General features: G+C 33.3%; 2 protein-coding genes across 7 annotated transcripts in view; both read left to right on the forward strand.

The window, feature by feature from the left end:
• The window catches only part of GRIA4 (glutamate ionotropic receptor AMPA type subunit 4), a 368,916-nt gene that overhangs the window by 156,331 nt on the left and 196,432 nt on the right, over positions 1 to 16,153 (forward strand). The window lies entirely within an intron of this gene.
• Positions 1,969 to 3,166, forward strand: LOC117030474 (cytochrome c). The gene has a single exon (XM_033120552.1). It carries the CDS (start codon positions 2,032 to 2,034, stop codon positions 2,347 to 2,349), a length of 318 nt encoding a protein of 105 aa, XP_032976443.1. The 5' UTR covers positions 1,969 to 2,031; the 3' UTR covers positions 2,350 to 3,166.

Below are 16,153 nucleotides of genomic sequence, written 5' to 3' on the forward strand. Positions count from 1 at the left end.
CCTTCATATTTTGCACTTGGGATCTATCTGCTGCCACTCTACAGAATTTAACCTCTTCGAAAATGAACAGACAGCTCTTCAAATCCAAAAATGTTTCTCACATTTCACGCTCTTAAATGGTTCTTATTTTTTATCCTTTTAAATTTCTCTTTGGTATCAGTTACTATTTTGTACCCCTTTTTGAAATATTATGTTCCCATGATCATCTTCAATGCTGTATCCTCTGTGCCTATGTTCCCGGTCCTAAGCATAGTATTCTCCACATTCAGTCCTTACTATACACAACTCTGCTCTCTCAACCTTCTCTCTGGACTCAATGCTATTTTTGTCATTGCTCTACCTATAATTTGGATCTGAATGATTCCCAAATCCCTACCTCCTCTATATCAGCTCATGCTAAAGCTTTAGACCCTTTTGATAAACAAGCTCCTCTAAAAAGATATAATTAACATTTTTTTTAATAAGCCAGATATTGATTTACATAGCTTGTGTATGTTTTGGGGGTTTTTGTTTTTTCGGTAATTCTTAAGAAATCGGCACTGAAATAATTAGAAGTAAAGGGTCGTGATTTACGCATTGTGCTTCGGGAAAAAAGTATCTATTATCTATTACCCATGGAATACATACGATGTGTATTTAGATATATATATAGAGAGAGAGAGATATCTATATATATATCTATATATATATAGAGAGAGAGAGAGATGAATTTGTGTGCAAAATGTTAACAATAGGCAAATTTGTATAAAGGGTATATGGCTATTTCTTGTATAATTTTTATTCTCAAACATTTCTAGAGATAAAATTATTTCCAAATAAAAATTATAAAAATGTGTGGGATGTAACTAAAGTTGAACTGAGAGGGAATTTCATAGCTTTGAAGACATTTATCATAAAACAAGAAAACTGAATACAAATAAGCTAAGCTTTCAACTTACTAAGCTAAAAAAAAAACAAAAAAAAAAACAAACAAACCAAAAAAAAAAAAAGCAGAGAAACATCATAGACCAAAATCAAACATGCAAGAAAAATTAAATAATGCAGACAAGGGCAGAAATCAATACACATGATTAATAATAAAGCTGCAGGAAATGTTCACCTATCCATTCATACCTATATAGGTCCCCATTCCTTCCTCCATCTCCTTCTACTCTTCCTTCTCCTTATCCTTTTTTATTAGAATAATTGGCTGTGCTTTAAATGTGCTTTTATCCATGTTTGCTATTGAAATTGCACCTTCTTTAAAGTACAAGGCACCAAAAGATATTCTAATGGGGAGACATGACCCAGTTTTGAAAATGATGAAAGTCTTTTGTGAGGCAGTGATATGAGAGCTATGATCTAAATAAGTACAGATTCTCAAGGCAAAAGTAGAGAGAATATAGAAGGGAAGCATGCGTAAAAGTTTTTAAATAAAAAAGAAAAACAGGCATTCTCAAGAAGGTAAGTGAAGTCCTAAGTGGAATAGAGGGATAAAGAAAAGTCTAAAGGAAAAACAGCAGTAGTGGAAAAAAAATGTTAAAAAATGTTGAGCAACTATTTAGGAAACCAACAACAAAAAATAGCAGGTATATATTAATTTCATATAAAATAAGCAATTAAGAATCAAAAAATTTTAAATGAATCAGTTTTATAATATTAATAACTGAATTCATAATCAATATCAAAAGCCATGATGTTTATCGAGGAAAAAAATACAACATCAAGTTAACATATAAATGGAAAGCTATAAAAATACAGAAAGAGTTTAAAATATTTCTCTCGGTTTTAAAAAAGACAACAAATAAAACATATAGAGGATTTGAGTAATATAATGGATTTTGTTTAAGAAACAAAGTTAATTATACTACAAGACAAAATACATATTTTATTTTATAAATTTTTATGGAATATTTATAAAACTGGGGTATACGTTAAGTCCATATATACAATAAAAACTAAGATTTAAAACAAGAAATTATAGAGAGAGCGGGACGTCCGGCTTGCGAGTGTGGGACTGCGTTTCGTGTCCAACGAAAGAGCGATTTAAAAATGGGTGATGTTGAGAAGGGCAAGAAGATTTTTGTGCAGAAGTGTGCCCAGTGCCATACTGTGGAAAAGGGAGGCAAGCACAAGACTGGGCCAAATCTCCATGGTCTGTTTGGGCGAAAGACTGGTCAGGCCCCTGGATTTTCTTACACGGATGCCAACAAGAACAAAGGTATCACCTGGGGAGAAGACACCTTGATGGAGTATTTGGAGAATCCCAAGAAGTACATCCCTGGAACAAAAATGATCTTCGCTGGCATTAAGAAGACTGCAGAAAGGGCAGACTTGATAGCGTATCTCAAAAAAGCTACTAAGGAATAATAGTTGGCCACTGCCTTATTTATTACAATACAGAAATGTCTCGTGACATTTTTTTTTATGTGTACCATATTTAAATTGATCTCATATACCAGAATTCAGATCATGAATGGCGGATATTACATTTCTTTTGGGCAGTCCTAATTCAAATAAGATTGGCTTGTGGTTAAATGGATATGATCAGCTTTTTGAACGTGATGGTAATTTCGGGTCAGCAAGTCCTATTACTGTTTTCCCCCTTCTAAAACTATGATGGGATGTGTCATGTTCAATTTTTCACAGAGATGGTAAATGCCATCTTCAAATCTATAGGAGTTTTGAAATGGAGTTTTATATTTAGATTTGTATAACTGGTTATATTAATATGTTAAATACTGAGGAAGTCCCTTCACTGTCTTATAAAACAGCCAGACTCAATTCTGTTTCAAGTGTTCGTTAGCCTGTTAAAAGGCAAGGGCTGAAGATAAGGTGGCAGTGCCCACTTTATCTTTTTGGTCCTAATTATGCCAATTTAATTAAAATCCCGTGTATCTAAACCGTTGCCTTTTATGTAACGAAAGGCATTTTAATTTGGTTTATGTATAATACAAATAAAAAAAATTTAACACTTCTCACATTTTATCGATAATCTATAAGGTCATATGCTTTTAAAATTCAGTGTGAAAAGATATAGTAGCAATCTATGTGAGTTCTTTACTAAGTCAGACTAACAAGTTAGGATTGTCTTTTAAACAGCTATTCAAAAACACAACTGTAGAACTGTATGTGTATGATTGGTAATGGTGCTTTTGCCATCTCACTAGAAGGATTAGAAAATAGACCAGCACAGAATTGTAAATTATTTGATCATAAGACTTAAGATAATTAAAAGACAAAATCACAAAAAAAAAAAAAAAAAAAAAGAAATTATAGAAGCCATGTTTGCTAATATAGTGGATAAATAATATAGTATGCTAACAGCAAAAACAATATTCATGTAAATTTATAAAATAAAAATATGGCAAAAAAGAAATCAAAAATTCAATGTGAAACTATTAAAAATAATGAAAAGCAAACAAAAATGATAAAACCTTAAAGATGAATCAGAGCAATATACTGAAATGTAAATTATAGCCTTAAATATTTTATGAAATAGTACAAGATTAAAATAACTACTATATATACAATATAGTACACAAAAAATAACAACTGTACAGAAGAAAAACTTGGAACATAAACTAATACAGATAAAATCAGAAATTGAAGAAGTGAGAAAAAATATAATGTTAGTTTCGAACACTGGTTTCTTAAAAAAATCAAATGTTTTATTGTTTACCTGGAGATAGGGTTAATGTTTGAGGCTAACGAAAAAATTTAACAGAGTATTGGCTAATGGAAGAGAGGTCGGTAGAAAGCAGATGCCTCCTTATCAGATGTTAAAATGTATAAGTCTAAAGGATTCTTAATGAACAACACCCCTGAGTCAAAATATATAGACATAGCCATAAATGAGAACATTATGTGCCAGGTCAAAAACTATATGAAACATTTTCAATTTCATATTAACTAATTAAAATCAAACGCTACCAACACCAAATCAGAAAAGATCTTTTCACTAACAATGATACCCAGCTTTCACAGGGTTTAGGGAATAAGCCTTCTTCACCATTGTCCAGGGTAGTGTTCATTTACTCAGGTTCTACTGTACAAAGTTTCTTAAGAATATTTGGTAATTGAGATCAAAGCCTATGCTCAGAACTACTTGTCAGAATTTTCCTAAGAAAACAATCTGAAATTTGCATGAAGACTAATACTAATATAAATAAGACTAGACTAATATAATATGTTACTAATCATTTAATCAGAAAAATGGGTATTATTTATTGAATCCTACAGCACATGCCAAGGTAGCATCTTATGAATAGTATCTAACAATTCTACCATAAAATTGTTATTTTTGCCATTTTAAGGATAAAGCACTGACATGGAGGCTAAGAAAGTTGTCCCAAATTATATGACTCACTAAAGAGTAAATCAGTGACCCAAGACTTGTATAGTATGACAATAAAATCTGCTCACTGAATCACAATGTTAAGATATTCATCATTAATTGTAACAGCAAAAAAACACATGCCCCTAAAATATGCAATGTCAAGATTTTAAAAAATCACATTGTATCCATATGCTATGTAGAAATTAATAATACATTTAAGAATATGGCAAATTTGTCTCAACAATAAGAAAAAAAATTAGTTGCAAAACCAGTATATTCTTGTGAAATATATATGTATATGTGTATATGTATGGATAGATAAAGAAAGAGATGGTAGAGAGAATGATTTATAAACCAGGTAGCCTATATTTGAATTCCAGGTCTACCACTAATATCATGAGGGTTTTATGGAAATTCAGTGAGACAAGTTGTGTAAACTGAAGTCTAGATAAAAGTTCTTAGGTTTGGAAAATTTCAAGGATTTTCGGAAAATCCCGGGACTTTATTATGAATTTCTTGGTTCCTGCATTCTTCATGCCATCCTTTCACATGGCTGAGAGCCAGATGTGAAACTCCGTCCTTACAAAACATTTGGGAGTAGACTTTTCTGAAATACTTGGGGTCGTGGAGAGGTAATATCAAGGACCACTGGTTTAAAACAGTAATTACTGCTCCTTTCCCATACAAAGTATCTCTAATCTCAAATCATTTTGGACATACCTATACCAAAATTTTCCACTCGCAAGGGGTTTTCTTGGCCCTACATCCACATAGTGCCCTGTCTCATCCTGGCAGAACAGTGTGACCCCTTTTTGAAGGCTTTAGTACCAGCCAGCCCCTAGCTTGTAAACACACACACACACACACACACACACACACACACACACTCATGCATGTGTACCACACACACCCAGAATTTTATACACAAAATCCATGTAGCAAACATTACTAATGGTATTTGTTTTTGAAATTGAGATTACAGGTGGTTTTAATATTTTCCTTAAACTTATCTTTATTTTACAATTGTTCTTCAATGAACATATATTGCCTTTATAATCAGAAAAAATAATGTTTTAAAAGAAAGGGAGGTGGTACATAATAAATTGAAGAAAGTATTCATCTGAAGTACCATATTTTTAAAAATTGCCATAGTTATATGCTTCAATTAGCCAGAAGTTTTTATTTACATAGAATAATTTATGACATAAAATAACCCAATAATTGCAGGCAAATGACAATACTAGAGTAGATCACTCCCCATGGAGACGAAATATTCTATTTAACGTTCCTATAGCTTGCCTTATATTCTCATTTTTATTGAATAAAATCTGTACTTATGTGATAAAATAAGTCTCCATTTATTTTAATACATAACTATTCAGGAAAAAATTTTAAGTTGTTGTAATGGTGCCCAAAATAATACATTATTCAAAGAATAGATTTAAATATTTTTTTTTTTTTTATGATTCAGGTACCATCAGGATGAAATCTAAGCTCATGGAAACATGAGAGAAGGGCTGGAAAATTTCAGCTTCTAGAGCGCATTCTGTTTATTAAAGTGAACGCCATTCATCCCAATCATTTTAATCAAAGAAATAATGGATGTGCGTAACTCCAAACGTCTTAGTTTTTCTAACTCTTTCCTTGAAAGTAACAGAAAATGACTACAGCTAGCAAACAGGGGTGTTTATAGGTCTCAGAGTCAGTACAAAGAGGCTTAAGGAAGGGAAGGGGATCGAGAACTGAAAAGCCACACCGGGCCAGGAAGTAGAATGCGCTTCTGTTTTATTCATATTTTCAATCATAGTTCTTTGTATTTCAAGAGTGAGTCAAAAGTTGTCGCTCCACACATACTGATTCATGAGACTAAACCAAACTGAATTAAGTTAGATCTTTTTAGTTTTTATGCCAAATTTCTAGAAAAGAGAATTCAATTGGGGCCCAAATTTGGTAAGGAATTCCCTTTGTCCAAACAACTAAGACAGTGGTCTCCTTGTGTAGTATTCACTCACACTTTTAATAGCCTTCCAGTTTTTGTTACCTAACATTATTTCATTATAAATTCAGGAATTCCATATTATGGATTGAGCAGTGGGAAAAAGGGATCATTGTGTCCTATGCTCAGATACCTAAAGATATTTTTTGCAAACGTATTACAATGTTTGACAAATGCCTTCTGGCTTTATTAAGTGAATATAAATAAAATCTTTAAAAGTAAAAAGGAAGATATTTAAAAACACCAGTCAAACATAAGAAGACATTATTAAAAATCCCGTCAGCATTATAGATTGATCTCAGTACATGTTCCATTTACATGATCATAGTAAGCTATCTATAGAAAAATAACATTTCATTTCTTTTAACTCTCAAGTCTCTCTCTTCTTCCATCTGTGTCATTTCCAGATTTCTATCTTCGATGTCATTGATTCTTTCCTCCATCTGGTCAGCTCTATTACCTAAACTGGCTATTTCATTCTTCTTTTCTTTTATTGAGTACTTAATCTCCAGAATTTCTATTTGGTTCTTTTATTATTATGCTAAGCAAAATAAATCAGACAGAAAGAGTTGAGAACCATATAACTTCACTGATATGTGGCGTATAAAACTGAAAGCAACAAAGGAACAAGACAAACAAATAAAGAAACAAAAACTCATAGACATAGGCAATAGTTCAGTGGTTACCAGAGGGTAAAGGGGGAGGGGAGTGGTAGAAGAGGGTGAAAGGATCAAATACGTGGGAATGGAAGGAGAACTGACTCTGGGTGGTGAACACACAATGTGATGTATAGATGATGTAATACAGAATTGTACACCTGAAATCTATGTAACTTTACTAACCATTGTCACCCCAATAAATTTTAATTTAAAAAGAGAAGAATATTCACATTTATATATAATAACTCACATTTATGGATTATTCATTTCAATTCAATAGTAGTTTTTTGAAAGTTACAGAATGACTGCTTTCAATGGGGCATTGACTGACTCAAGGAATTGCTTTAAAAAGTATTAGGATAATGGCATTACAGAGCACCAGCTAGGTCTCAAGGAGATGAGTGCCTTGATTTACCCTAACTTCCTGCTACAGGGGTCTCCTCATGTGTAGTGTTCCCTCATACTTTAAAAGCCTTCTAGGTTTTGTTACCTAAAATTTCATTATGGGGAATATACATTTTACTACCTACCAACAGCAGCAAAAAGAAAGCCAAGTTTATAGAATACCTTTATAATTGATGTGTGACAGAGCCTCTGTTGTCTGAAGAAAAAAGAAAAGCAATACATTTGAATAACAGAAACATGAAATATCCCAGGAACCTAGGCTAGGGTATCTGATAAGCTGACAGGTTATTTATAATCTCTATTTTGTAGGTGGGAATATTATTCACATTGCAAACTGTATAGTATGTATTTCTGTCAATAAGATCTACTGTCCTGAAGATAAATTCACAGGTTCTCCACTCTACTGTAAAAGAAATTTAGCTCACAATTCAAATTCTACTTTAAATGTGTCCCACACAGATATTTTAATCTTATTTCATTTTTAGGTATTATATACCGAAAGGACAAAAATATAAATATTCTAAGATTAAAAAAAAACACAAACACCTTTAATGTAGATATAAACTGAGGGCAAAAATTGTTACTGTTGAAAGTTGAAAGCCTCACTAGGAGCAATGTCTTTTATTTTCTGTTCTTTCTATTTCCAAATGGATGTGTTAATTTCTATTAAAAGTTTTACAATATGTAATAAAGAAAAAAATAAGTGTTACCATAAATCAGTAATGAAAAATTATACACTTTAGTCTACAGGAAGTAGGTACACTCAAAATACTAGCATTCTTTGCATGCCTTCCAAAAAAGTTAAGTATCTTACTTCTACAGATTTGAACAGTCTAAAATGATAAAAGAAAAACAGCAGGACACTGCTCTGTCATACCTTTATTTTTCACATCCACATACCACAGCTGAAGTTCAACCTCTAACTCATGTCAACATTATCTAATTCATGTCATCAGTAGCCATTAAGTTTGAATCAAGTTAAAACAGTGAAGGACAAAAATGATTTGATTTTTAAATCAGAGTTCAAAGTTCATCCTCTATGCAAATTGCTGGTAAATGCTGATCCTCCGTATTTGTACTGATTTCATTATAGGAATTTATAAATTGGCATTTATCTTTTCTAAATGTAACAGTTGACACAAACCCTTTGGAAATGTTAACATTAGTCAGACATGGTACCTGTTTTCCCCCCATGACCCATTTGTGCATTATTTTGTTTCCCTGGAGTCTCTACGGTACCATATTACAGCCTGAAGTGCCCTCACACAACGCTCCCATGACTGTGTGCAAGGGCGCTGACAGACATGCCTTCACTGTGGATCTGCTGGTTTCCTTACTATGTTTATTCATCCACACATGCTGTTCTTTTCTCTTCCACAATTCAGAGTCTACATTTTGTTTCTAGTACAGATGAAGTTGCTAACTAAATAAATTGCATCCTTATTTGTTTTTTAAATTGTGTCCCAATTTCTGGGATCCATTTCATTTTATATTGGTGATTATTTTGTTGCTCATGGAAAGTAAAAGGTAATGCCACTATCCAGAATTAGTTTTTGTTCCTAGAGACAAAAGCAACCATTTTCTCATTGGTATTCTTTCAATTTATAGCTAGATTTAATGAAACTCACGGCTCTTTTAAAAATCACATATGATTCCCACAAGAATCAGCTAGGCAATAATACACAGTGTAACTTCTTACTTTTAAAGTTCTAGTGAACTCAATGGTAAATCATATCCAGGTAGCCTAGAAAGAATGGCTGTAAAAAGAATATCCCCTACCATACAAAAAGGGGGGCATTTATTTCTTCCCTGCAGATTTGTTTATTTCACAAGTCACCACTTGTTTATTTCAGGTCACAAGTGCTGTATTTGGATCTGAGTTCTCTTATCAGTTCCTGTACCCATAACCCTTGACCTGCACAGTTTAGACTTCTTTCCCACATGGAAACTTATCTGGCATATGCTTCGTGACCTCAAGATTGTTCTAGATATTTATGAATTAATCTCACAAATTAATCAGTGCTAACTTTTTAATGGATGATTCTGACTATATATGCAACCTGCCAAGATACATATTTAATGTTGAGTTATTAGAAACAAAATTCCATTTCCCAGATTTTTCATACCTAAGAACTTCTCAAGTTCTTGTGACTTTTAAAACCTGTGTTTTCATTTCAGTCATATCAGAAAATTAGTAAAGGCTTATTAGATAACCCTTTATAACCAAGTAGTAAGTGATTTCAGTGTTTCTGTCAATATATGAATTTGTATTCTCAATTACGATGGTGTCAAACCATAAAACAAATATATACATAGTGTTTGGTTTTTAAAGTGGTGGTTCTCACATTAGGATGTGGGGTCTGAAAACATGCTTTCTGGTCCTGGAGGTCTGAAGATACTCTTTCACATCTGTGATTTCTCACGTTTAAGAAGCACTACCGTAACTTGAAGACTGAATCCAATGAAGAGGAGGGGTTATGGATTTAAGTACTACTGTAGGAGGGTCTTTGTGTCCTCAGGTTACAGGAAGGCACTCCCCAGTTCACCTTTACACAAGCTAGCACGACTGTTTACAAACAGGAAGAGCTATCCTCGTGTGCTATGGAAAGGTCAGAGCTTTGTGTTCAAACAGAACTGACTCGGGTTTGGGTTCTGACTTCCGCATTTACTGGCTGGCTGAGGACTAAGTGAAATAATAAATGCAGAGTTATATCAATACTCCACTCAATATCTAGCTCTTATTAGCTGCTCAATAAAGACTATGCCCACCTTAGTCAGAAATGAGCTTAAAATTGAGATCTTTTGACTCTATATCCTATGCTTTTACCTTTATAATGCTATACTTCCCTGGGGAAAAATCAAGAGTAAAATAATTCAGGGAGAATTGTCTTTTACTAGGTCTTTCTTTTTTTCCAAATATTTAACTCTTAATAAAGAAAAGAAAATATATGTACTATCTTTACTATTATTACGGATTAAAGGGCATTTTGAATTCATCTAATATGAACAATTTAATACATTCTGTTCCCAAATACTTGGGAGAGTTTAAATACAAAATTAAGGGAACACAAAGTCACACAACCTCCTCCAGTGTCACTTTCAGTCAGCCCCACACAGCTGTTACACTGGGATTTATCCAATTGCACACAGATAGATCTCTTTCCATTCATTCAGAAAATTCTGAATTCCTTTCAGAGGAAGCATAGTGCCAGTGCAGAGTACAAAGACTCAATAACAGTCATCCTAAGGAAGGAGGCAACCAACAACAACAGCTGCTCATTAGAAATGTGGCAAAACTTCCTTTATCATCCATATGTTTCTTCCTGACAGTTAAACTTTCAAATTATACTGGATACTTTTTATTCAGACATAGTATTACAATATTTTCTGAATTGTGCTATTCAAAATATGCCAGACCTTGAAATAAAAAGAGAGAAAACAACTTCTGGTTGTGTGTGTGCGTGCGTGTGTGTGTGCGCGCGCACGCGTATAAAAGAGTAAAAATCTTACCAGTCTATTACATAATTGAAACTGTAATGTATAAGGTCAAGAGACAGAATTAATTTCAGAAAATGCACCAGCATCTAGCTTCATATTACTCAACTGCACTGAAATAGATTCATCATGTAAATGTTGATTTAGATGTAACAAAATTATTAAAGCATATTGGATTTAAATGCAAGTCTACCTGGATTTACATCCTGACTTTACCTCCTAAATCTGTCTGACCTGAGCGGGCTAATCCTCTCTCTGTATGTATCTCAGTCTCACCTGACAAATGGAGACAATAGTACTACCTTCCTCATACAGTTGTTTTGGAAGATTAACTGAGTCCATCTAAGAAAAGTGCTTAGAACAGTGCCTGAGTCATCACAAATACAATGTAAGTTAGAGTTGTTACTATTGGTATTATTAATGTTATCCCAGGAATGTATCCCTATATTGTTTTAGCAAATTCATTGCAAAACAATTTGGAGGCCTTGTGACCAGGACTAATTCAGAAGATGTTTTAAAACATTTCCGTAGACATCTCAACATTTCTATAATTTACATACAGATCAATCACTATTAAAAATTCACTTTTGTTACTAAAATATTTAATTCAATATTAATTCTTAAATGTAAACATTTCACTATTTAAATGGCATGAGTGTAGGAGTCTGTCCCATCTTACTTATCTTTATGACCCTGGTAATTATGTGCTGGTGGTATGTGTAGGTACTCAGTCAACATGTGTTGAATGAGATAGCTCTTTAATAAATGGAGGGGATTGGCTTAGGCTTCTTGAAATTTCTTATGATTTTTTTTTTGTACAAATCATCTTTCTGCTGTAGTGCAACAAAGTATTAATTTTCTATTGGTAAGTTATGCAAAGTTTAAATTTTAAAAGTATTTCTTGCAATCAAATTCCAACCATACTCATTTTGCTGGCATAAATAAGATTTGTGTTGTAAAACAAAGGAAAGAACTTAAGACAAAATATAAACTCATTTGCAAAAAAAACAAATAATATTTTTAAGAGGTCAGCATTACTTATTGGAAGGACTACATCAGTGATTCTCAAATAGAGATTCTGGTTCAGTGGATATGGGGTGGGGCCCAGTGATCTGCAGTCTTAGGCAGGCTGGGTGATTCTGAATACCACGCTTTGGGAAACATGAAGAAATAATGAAATCTAACATGTGTTGAGCCCATGCTTCATGTTCTAGCTACAGACTAAATGCTTTATATAAATTAACTAATTTAATACCCCAACACACCCACGTGCCAGAATTCAAATCCAGTGTCTCCAATGCCTATGTTCTTGCTGTTGCATACTGTAAGGTACTGGGGCTCAGGTAGTCGGGGAAATCAACCAGTCTCTGAACTTCAGTCCCATCATTTGCATTATTCATTGTGGTTGAGGAATAAATGAGATGAAACTCAGCGATACATTTTAAATGTGTTTTGTATATACGTATAAAATATGCATATGTTAATTATTGCTTAGATGATGGATCAATTATACCAGTCTGAAAGGCAATACATTTTGTTACCAATATCAAATGGAGAAAAAGCAAGATATTACAAAAGGAAAGAATGAAAAAAATCAATAAGCAAATAGAACATTAATTAAGATTGATTGAATTTATTAAGTACCAAAGGGACATAAATTATTTCTTGGGAAGTTCTAACTAATCACCATCATCAGGCATTTCTAAGGCACGAACAAGGCATATGTTGATATATTACACTTTAAGTATTTTCAAATTATAGTCTTTCCCATAGGAAACTTACAGTATAAATCAAATCATGCTCATACCTTTAAGGTTACATGACAACAAAATGTTTCATATTTAACATCTGATAGCAGATTTCTCTTAACTGTTGTTATCTGCTTTTCACTCCATTCCTAAAATCAAATGATTAAAACTAAAGAAAGTAGTGAGAACTCTTGTCACTGGTATCAATTAAGTGGAATAAAAATGCTCATGCCTAAAATGAAATATCTGCTATTTATCAGCAACTTATGACAATGTTTTGTAAAATATCAATGCCATTGTTGTGACACTTAAGATAACATTATTGAGTTGAATCTTTTATTACTGTGGATTTATCTCAAGTCACGATGGAAGTGAGGCACTAAATTGTTTCTTTTTAGGTTCATTCATTATAGCAATGTAAATTTTACTTCTCAATATATTACTGATTTCTGTAACATTTATGTTTATTATGCTTGAATTTATCCTTATGTTAACTTCTGAGGTGAAAGATAGCGTATTAAACAGAATCCAAGACTAAAGTATTATATTCCTTAATTCACTCATTTAACCAAAAATTGTCATGTGCTGATGTTGTATCATGCAGTGTGCTAAATTCTGAAGATTAAACTATAAATAAGATAAAGTGCATACTCTAGTCTTTCTCTTCTATTCCAGTAGGGGAAAAACTCGCCTATAGGCAAGGTCTTCTATTAAATGAGGTTCTTTGGCTTTTTTTGTAAGGTAAGCTTAAAAGTAATGTTGCTATTACTCTGCAGGAAAAGCTCTGTTAGAATCTTTAATCTATAAAACAGTGGCTTTAATTGAACCACTAGCAATTCCACTGTGAATTAGACTGTAAACATGCTGTTATGGAGCATCTTGGGCTTTCAGAAAAGAGAAATGGACCCCCTCACACAAACAGAGAAATCACCTTCATTGCAGAGGTAAACAGAAAGCTATCAGAGCCAACACTCACCCCCATGGAGACAGATGCATTGTCTCTGACTCTCCCAACCTCTCCTCAGAAAACAGAGCAGAAAAGCACTCTTTTCCTTATTGCACGGTTTAAACATTAGAGTAATTTCCATTTCTGCCTTTCTGGTGAAAAGAATAGACAGACTCCTAGGTGGTAGTTCAGGCCAAAGACAATTAATTGAATACCGACCTCAGTTCAATTCCAGAACTCTTCAAAATCAATTTTTCTGTGTATTAAGGCACTGGACTCTATGATAAGCTCATACTCAAAATAATTAATAAATGATTATATAAAGCTTTCTAATGTAAATTTGAGCAGCATAGTAAATGAGCAGTGGTGATTATTTTTCCCTAGTCAATTAAAAGTACATAAAGCTCCATTGTTTGTTTAGTGCTGTATGAGACTCTCTGAAGTATACATAAAAGATGAAACATTGTTTCTGCAGTCAGAGAGTTTAGGGAAATCTAAGACAAGGGAAACATTATGTAAACAATATAAGACAGTCTTTAAGAGGTGAAGAATTCTGTACATCAAGCTGTTCTACAAGTTCAAAAACAGGAAAGGCCGATAAAGACTGAGAATTATGCAAGTATTATTGATATCTCACAAGTCTAACATTTTAAAATGTTGCTTAAATACCGTTTGTAGAATAAAAAGATGAATTGTGACAGGTCCCGAGTTTGGTTTTTTTTATTTCATTATTTGTTTTATTAGCATTAGCACTGAAAATACAATGTCTTTACTATATAATCTGTTTCTATTTAATGAATTAGAGTAGATTGATGTTCCATTACAAAGAAGAGATTCTCCTCCTAAATAACAGAAAGAAATGCACATGGAATTAATCAGTAATACTAATACTAAATACCATTGTTGACAATAAAATAATGTTTGATTAAAAGTTTAAATTGAATGACGATATGCCCAAAATGTCATTTTAGAAAACGTGATGTTATATTTTTAAATGGCATTACATTCTGGTAAACCACATAAAAATCTATGTGATGGTTCTAAAATTAATAGAATTAAGATGTTCTACAGTGAACACCTATTTCTTTCAACGAGTAGTTGCAAACATTCATGCAAATAAATGATAGGAAAAGAAAGGCTTTCTACCATTAGTCAATATCTCTAGGACTGGTTGGATGACAAACTAGAAATCAGGTACTAAAATAAGGAAAATCTATTAAGTACCTTGAAAATGTTCATGGTTCTGATAAAATATATTCATATGAGGACAAGACCATGACATGAAGATTATACTAAGAAAGTTGAACGATGAATACTAGAATTCTTGCGCCAAAGCAAATTTGGGTTTAGGCCTAAATTGTCTACAATCGAATGTTGACGTTAAACATTTCTAGCCACAAAGAGGTAGCTTTCAGAATGGGCTCTACCCTCATTCTGAAGGTAAAATCTAACCAAAAGGTAAATACGGATTTTTAGGGACAAAGAACATACACTTTGTAGCATTACAAATAAAACTGATAAAGATCAAGAAGGTGTAAAAGGCATGTGAGACAAATGAAGATGTTAATTCCTTGATGTGATAAAATAATTGACCTACAGAAATAGTAATAGGCTTCTAGTCTGAGAATTGCAACTATAAAAGGCCACTGAAAGTAGAATCTTACCAGTGGTGCAAGGTTTTTATTAGATCTCGCTGCTGAGGAAGCTTTCCATGACTACTCCAGCCCCCATTAAATTCTATTTTCTCTGAGCTCATCTAGTACATGAATAATCTAAGACTGATTATAGCGCGTATGTATGCCAAGTAAAAGGCATATTTAAACAAATGCTCAAAGTGTTCAGAGGCAGCATGTGTGTGTCCTACTGCTCCTGCAGTATGCTTGCAACAAAATCTGCCTCCATGCTGGACCCAGAGGGCCCTTTTCTAACTTGTCCCGTGGCCGTGAGCAGTTCTGCCTCTTCCAGCCTTGGTTTTGAGTTCTCAGCTGAGAATTTCTTAGAGTCGGTCATACCTCCGGCTCATTCCAATTCTAACAATCCAAATTCTGTTATCTTATTCCTGTTGACATTACGTAAAAAGAAAAACAGGAGGTAATATTCTGACCTGTTGAAGTGAAATTTAAGCTTACATAAGCAGATTCTCTAAATGAAGGTCTTTAATGTCACTGTCGCTCAGGGTGACTTTACTGACCAAAAGAAGCAGCACAAAAAAAAAAAAAAAAAAATTGCTAAGTGAAGCCATTGTGGTATTCTTAACAGTCCTAAATGTCAATTTGAAGAATAGGCCGCTTCTTCTGAAGCACTCCCATTGAAAACAGAGTGGACAGCAACATTGATGGATGATCAAGGCAGTCTGAGTCACACAAGGGGACTTTATGCTTCTGCAAGTAAGAAGGAAAATGCAGAATTTTTTTCTATCACTCTCACCCAGCTATGAAATGCTGTTAGGTATTCAAGATGCAAAGCTCTCTACCAAAATCTGAGAGAACATAAACCATTCTTCCCTTCCACCTGCGTTGGTAAGAACCACAAGCTGGGTGGGAAATTCTCCAAATTTCTTTATTCTGTCTCCCTTTTTACATCCTT

Source organism: Rhinolophus ferrumequinum, chromosome 11 (assembly GCF_004115265.2).
Source record: "Rhinolophus ferrumequinum isolate MPI-CBG mRhiFer1 chromosome 11, mRhiFer1_v1.p, whole genome shotgun sequence".
Taxonomy (NCBI): Eukaryota; Metazoa; Chordata; class Mammalia; order Chiroptera; family Rhinolophidae; genus Rhinolophus; species Rhinolophus ferrumequinum.

What these genes read in the sequence shown, in the direction of transcription:
- LOC117030474 (XM_033120552.1), top strand. Translation starts at nt 2,032, where the DNA reads ATGGGTGATGTTGAGAAGGGCAAGAAGATTTTTGTGCAGAAGTGTGCC.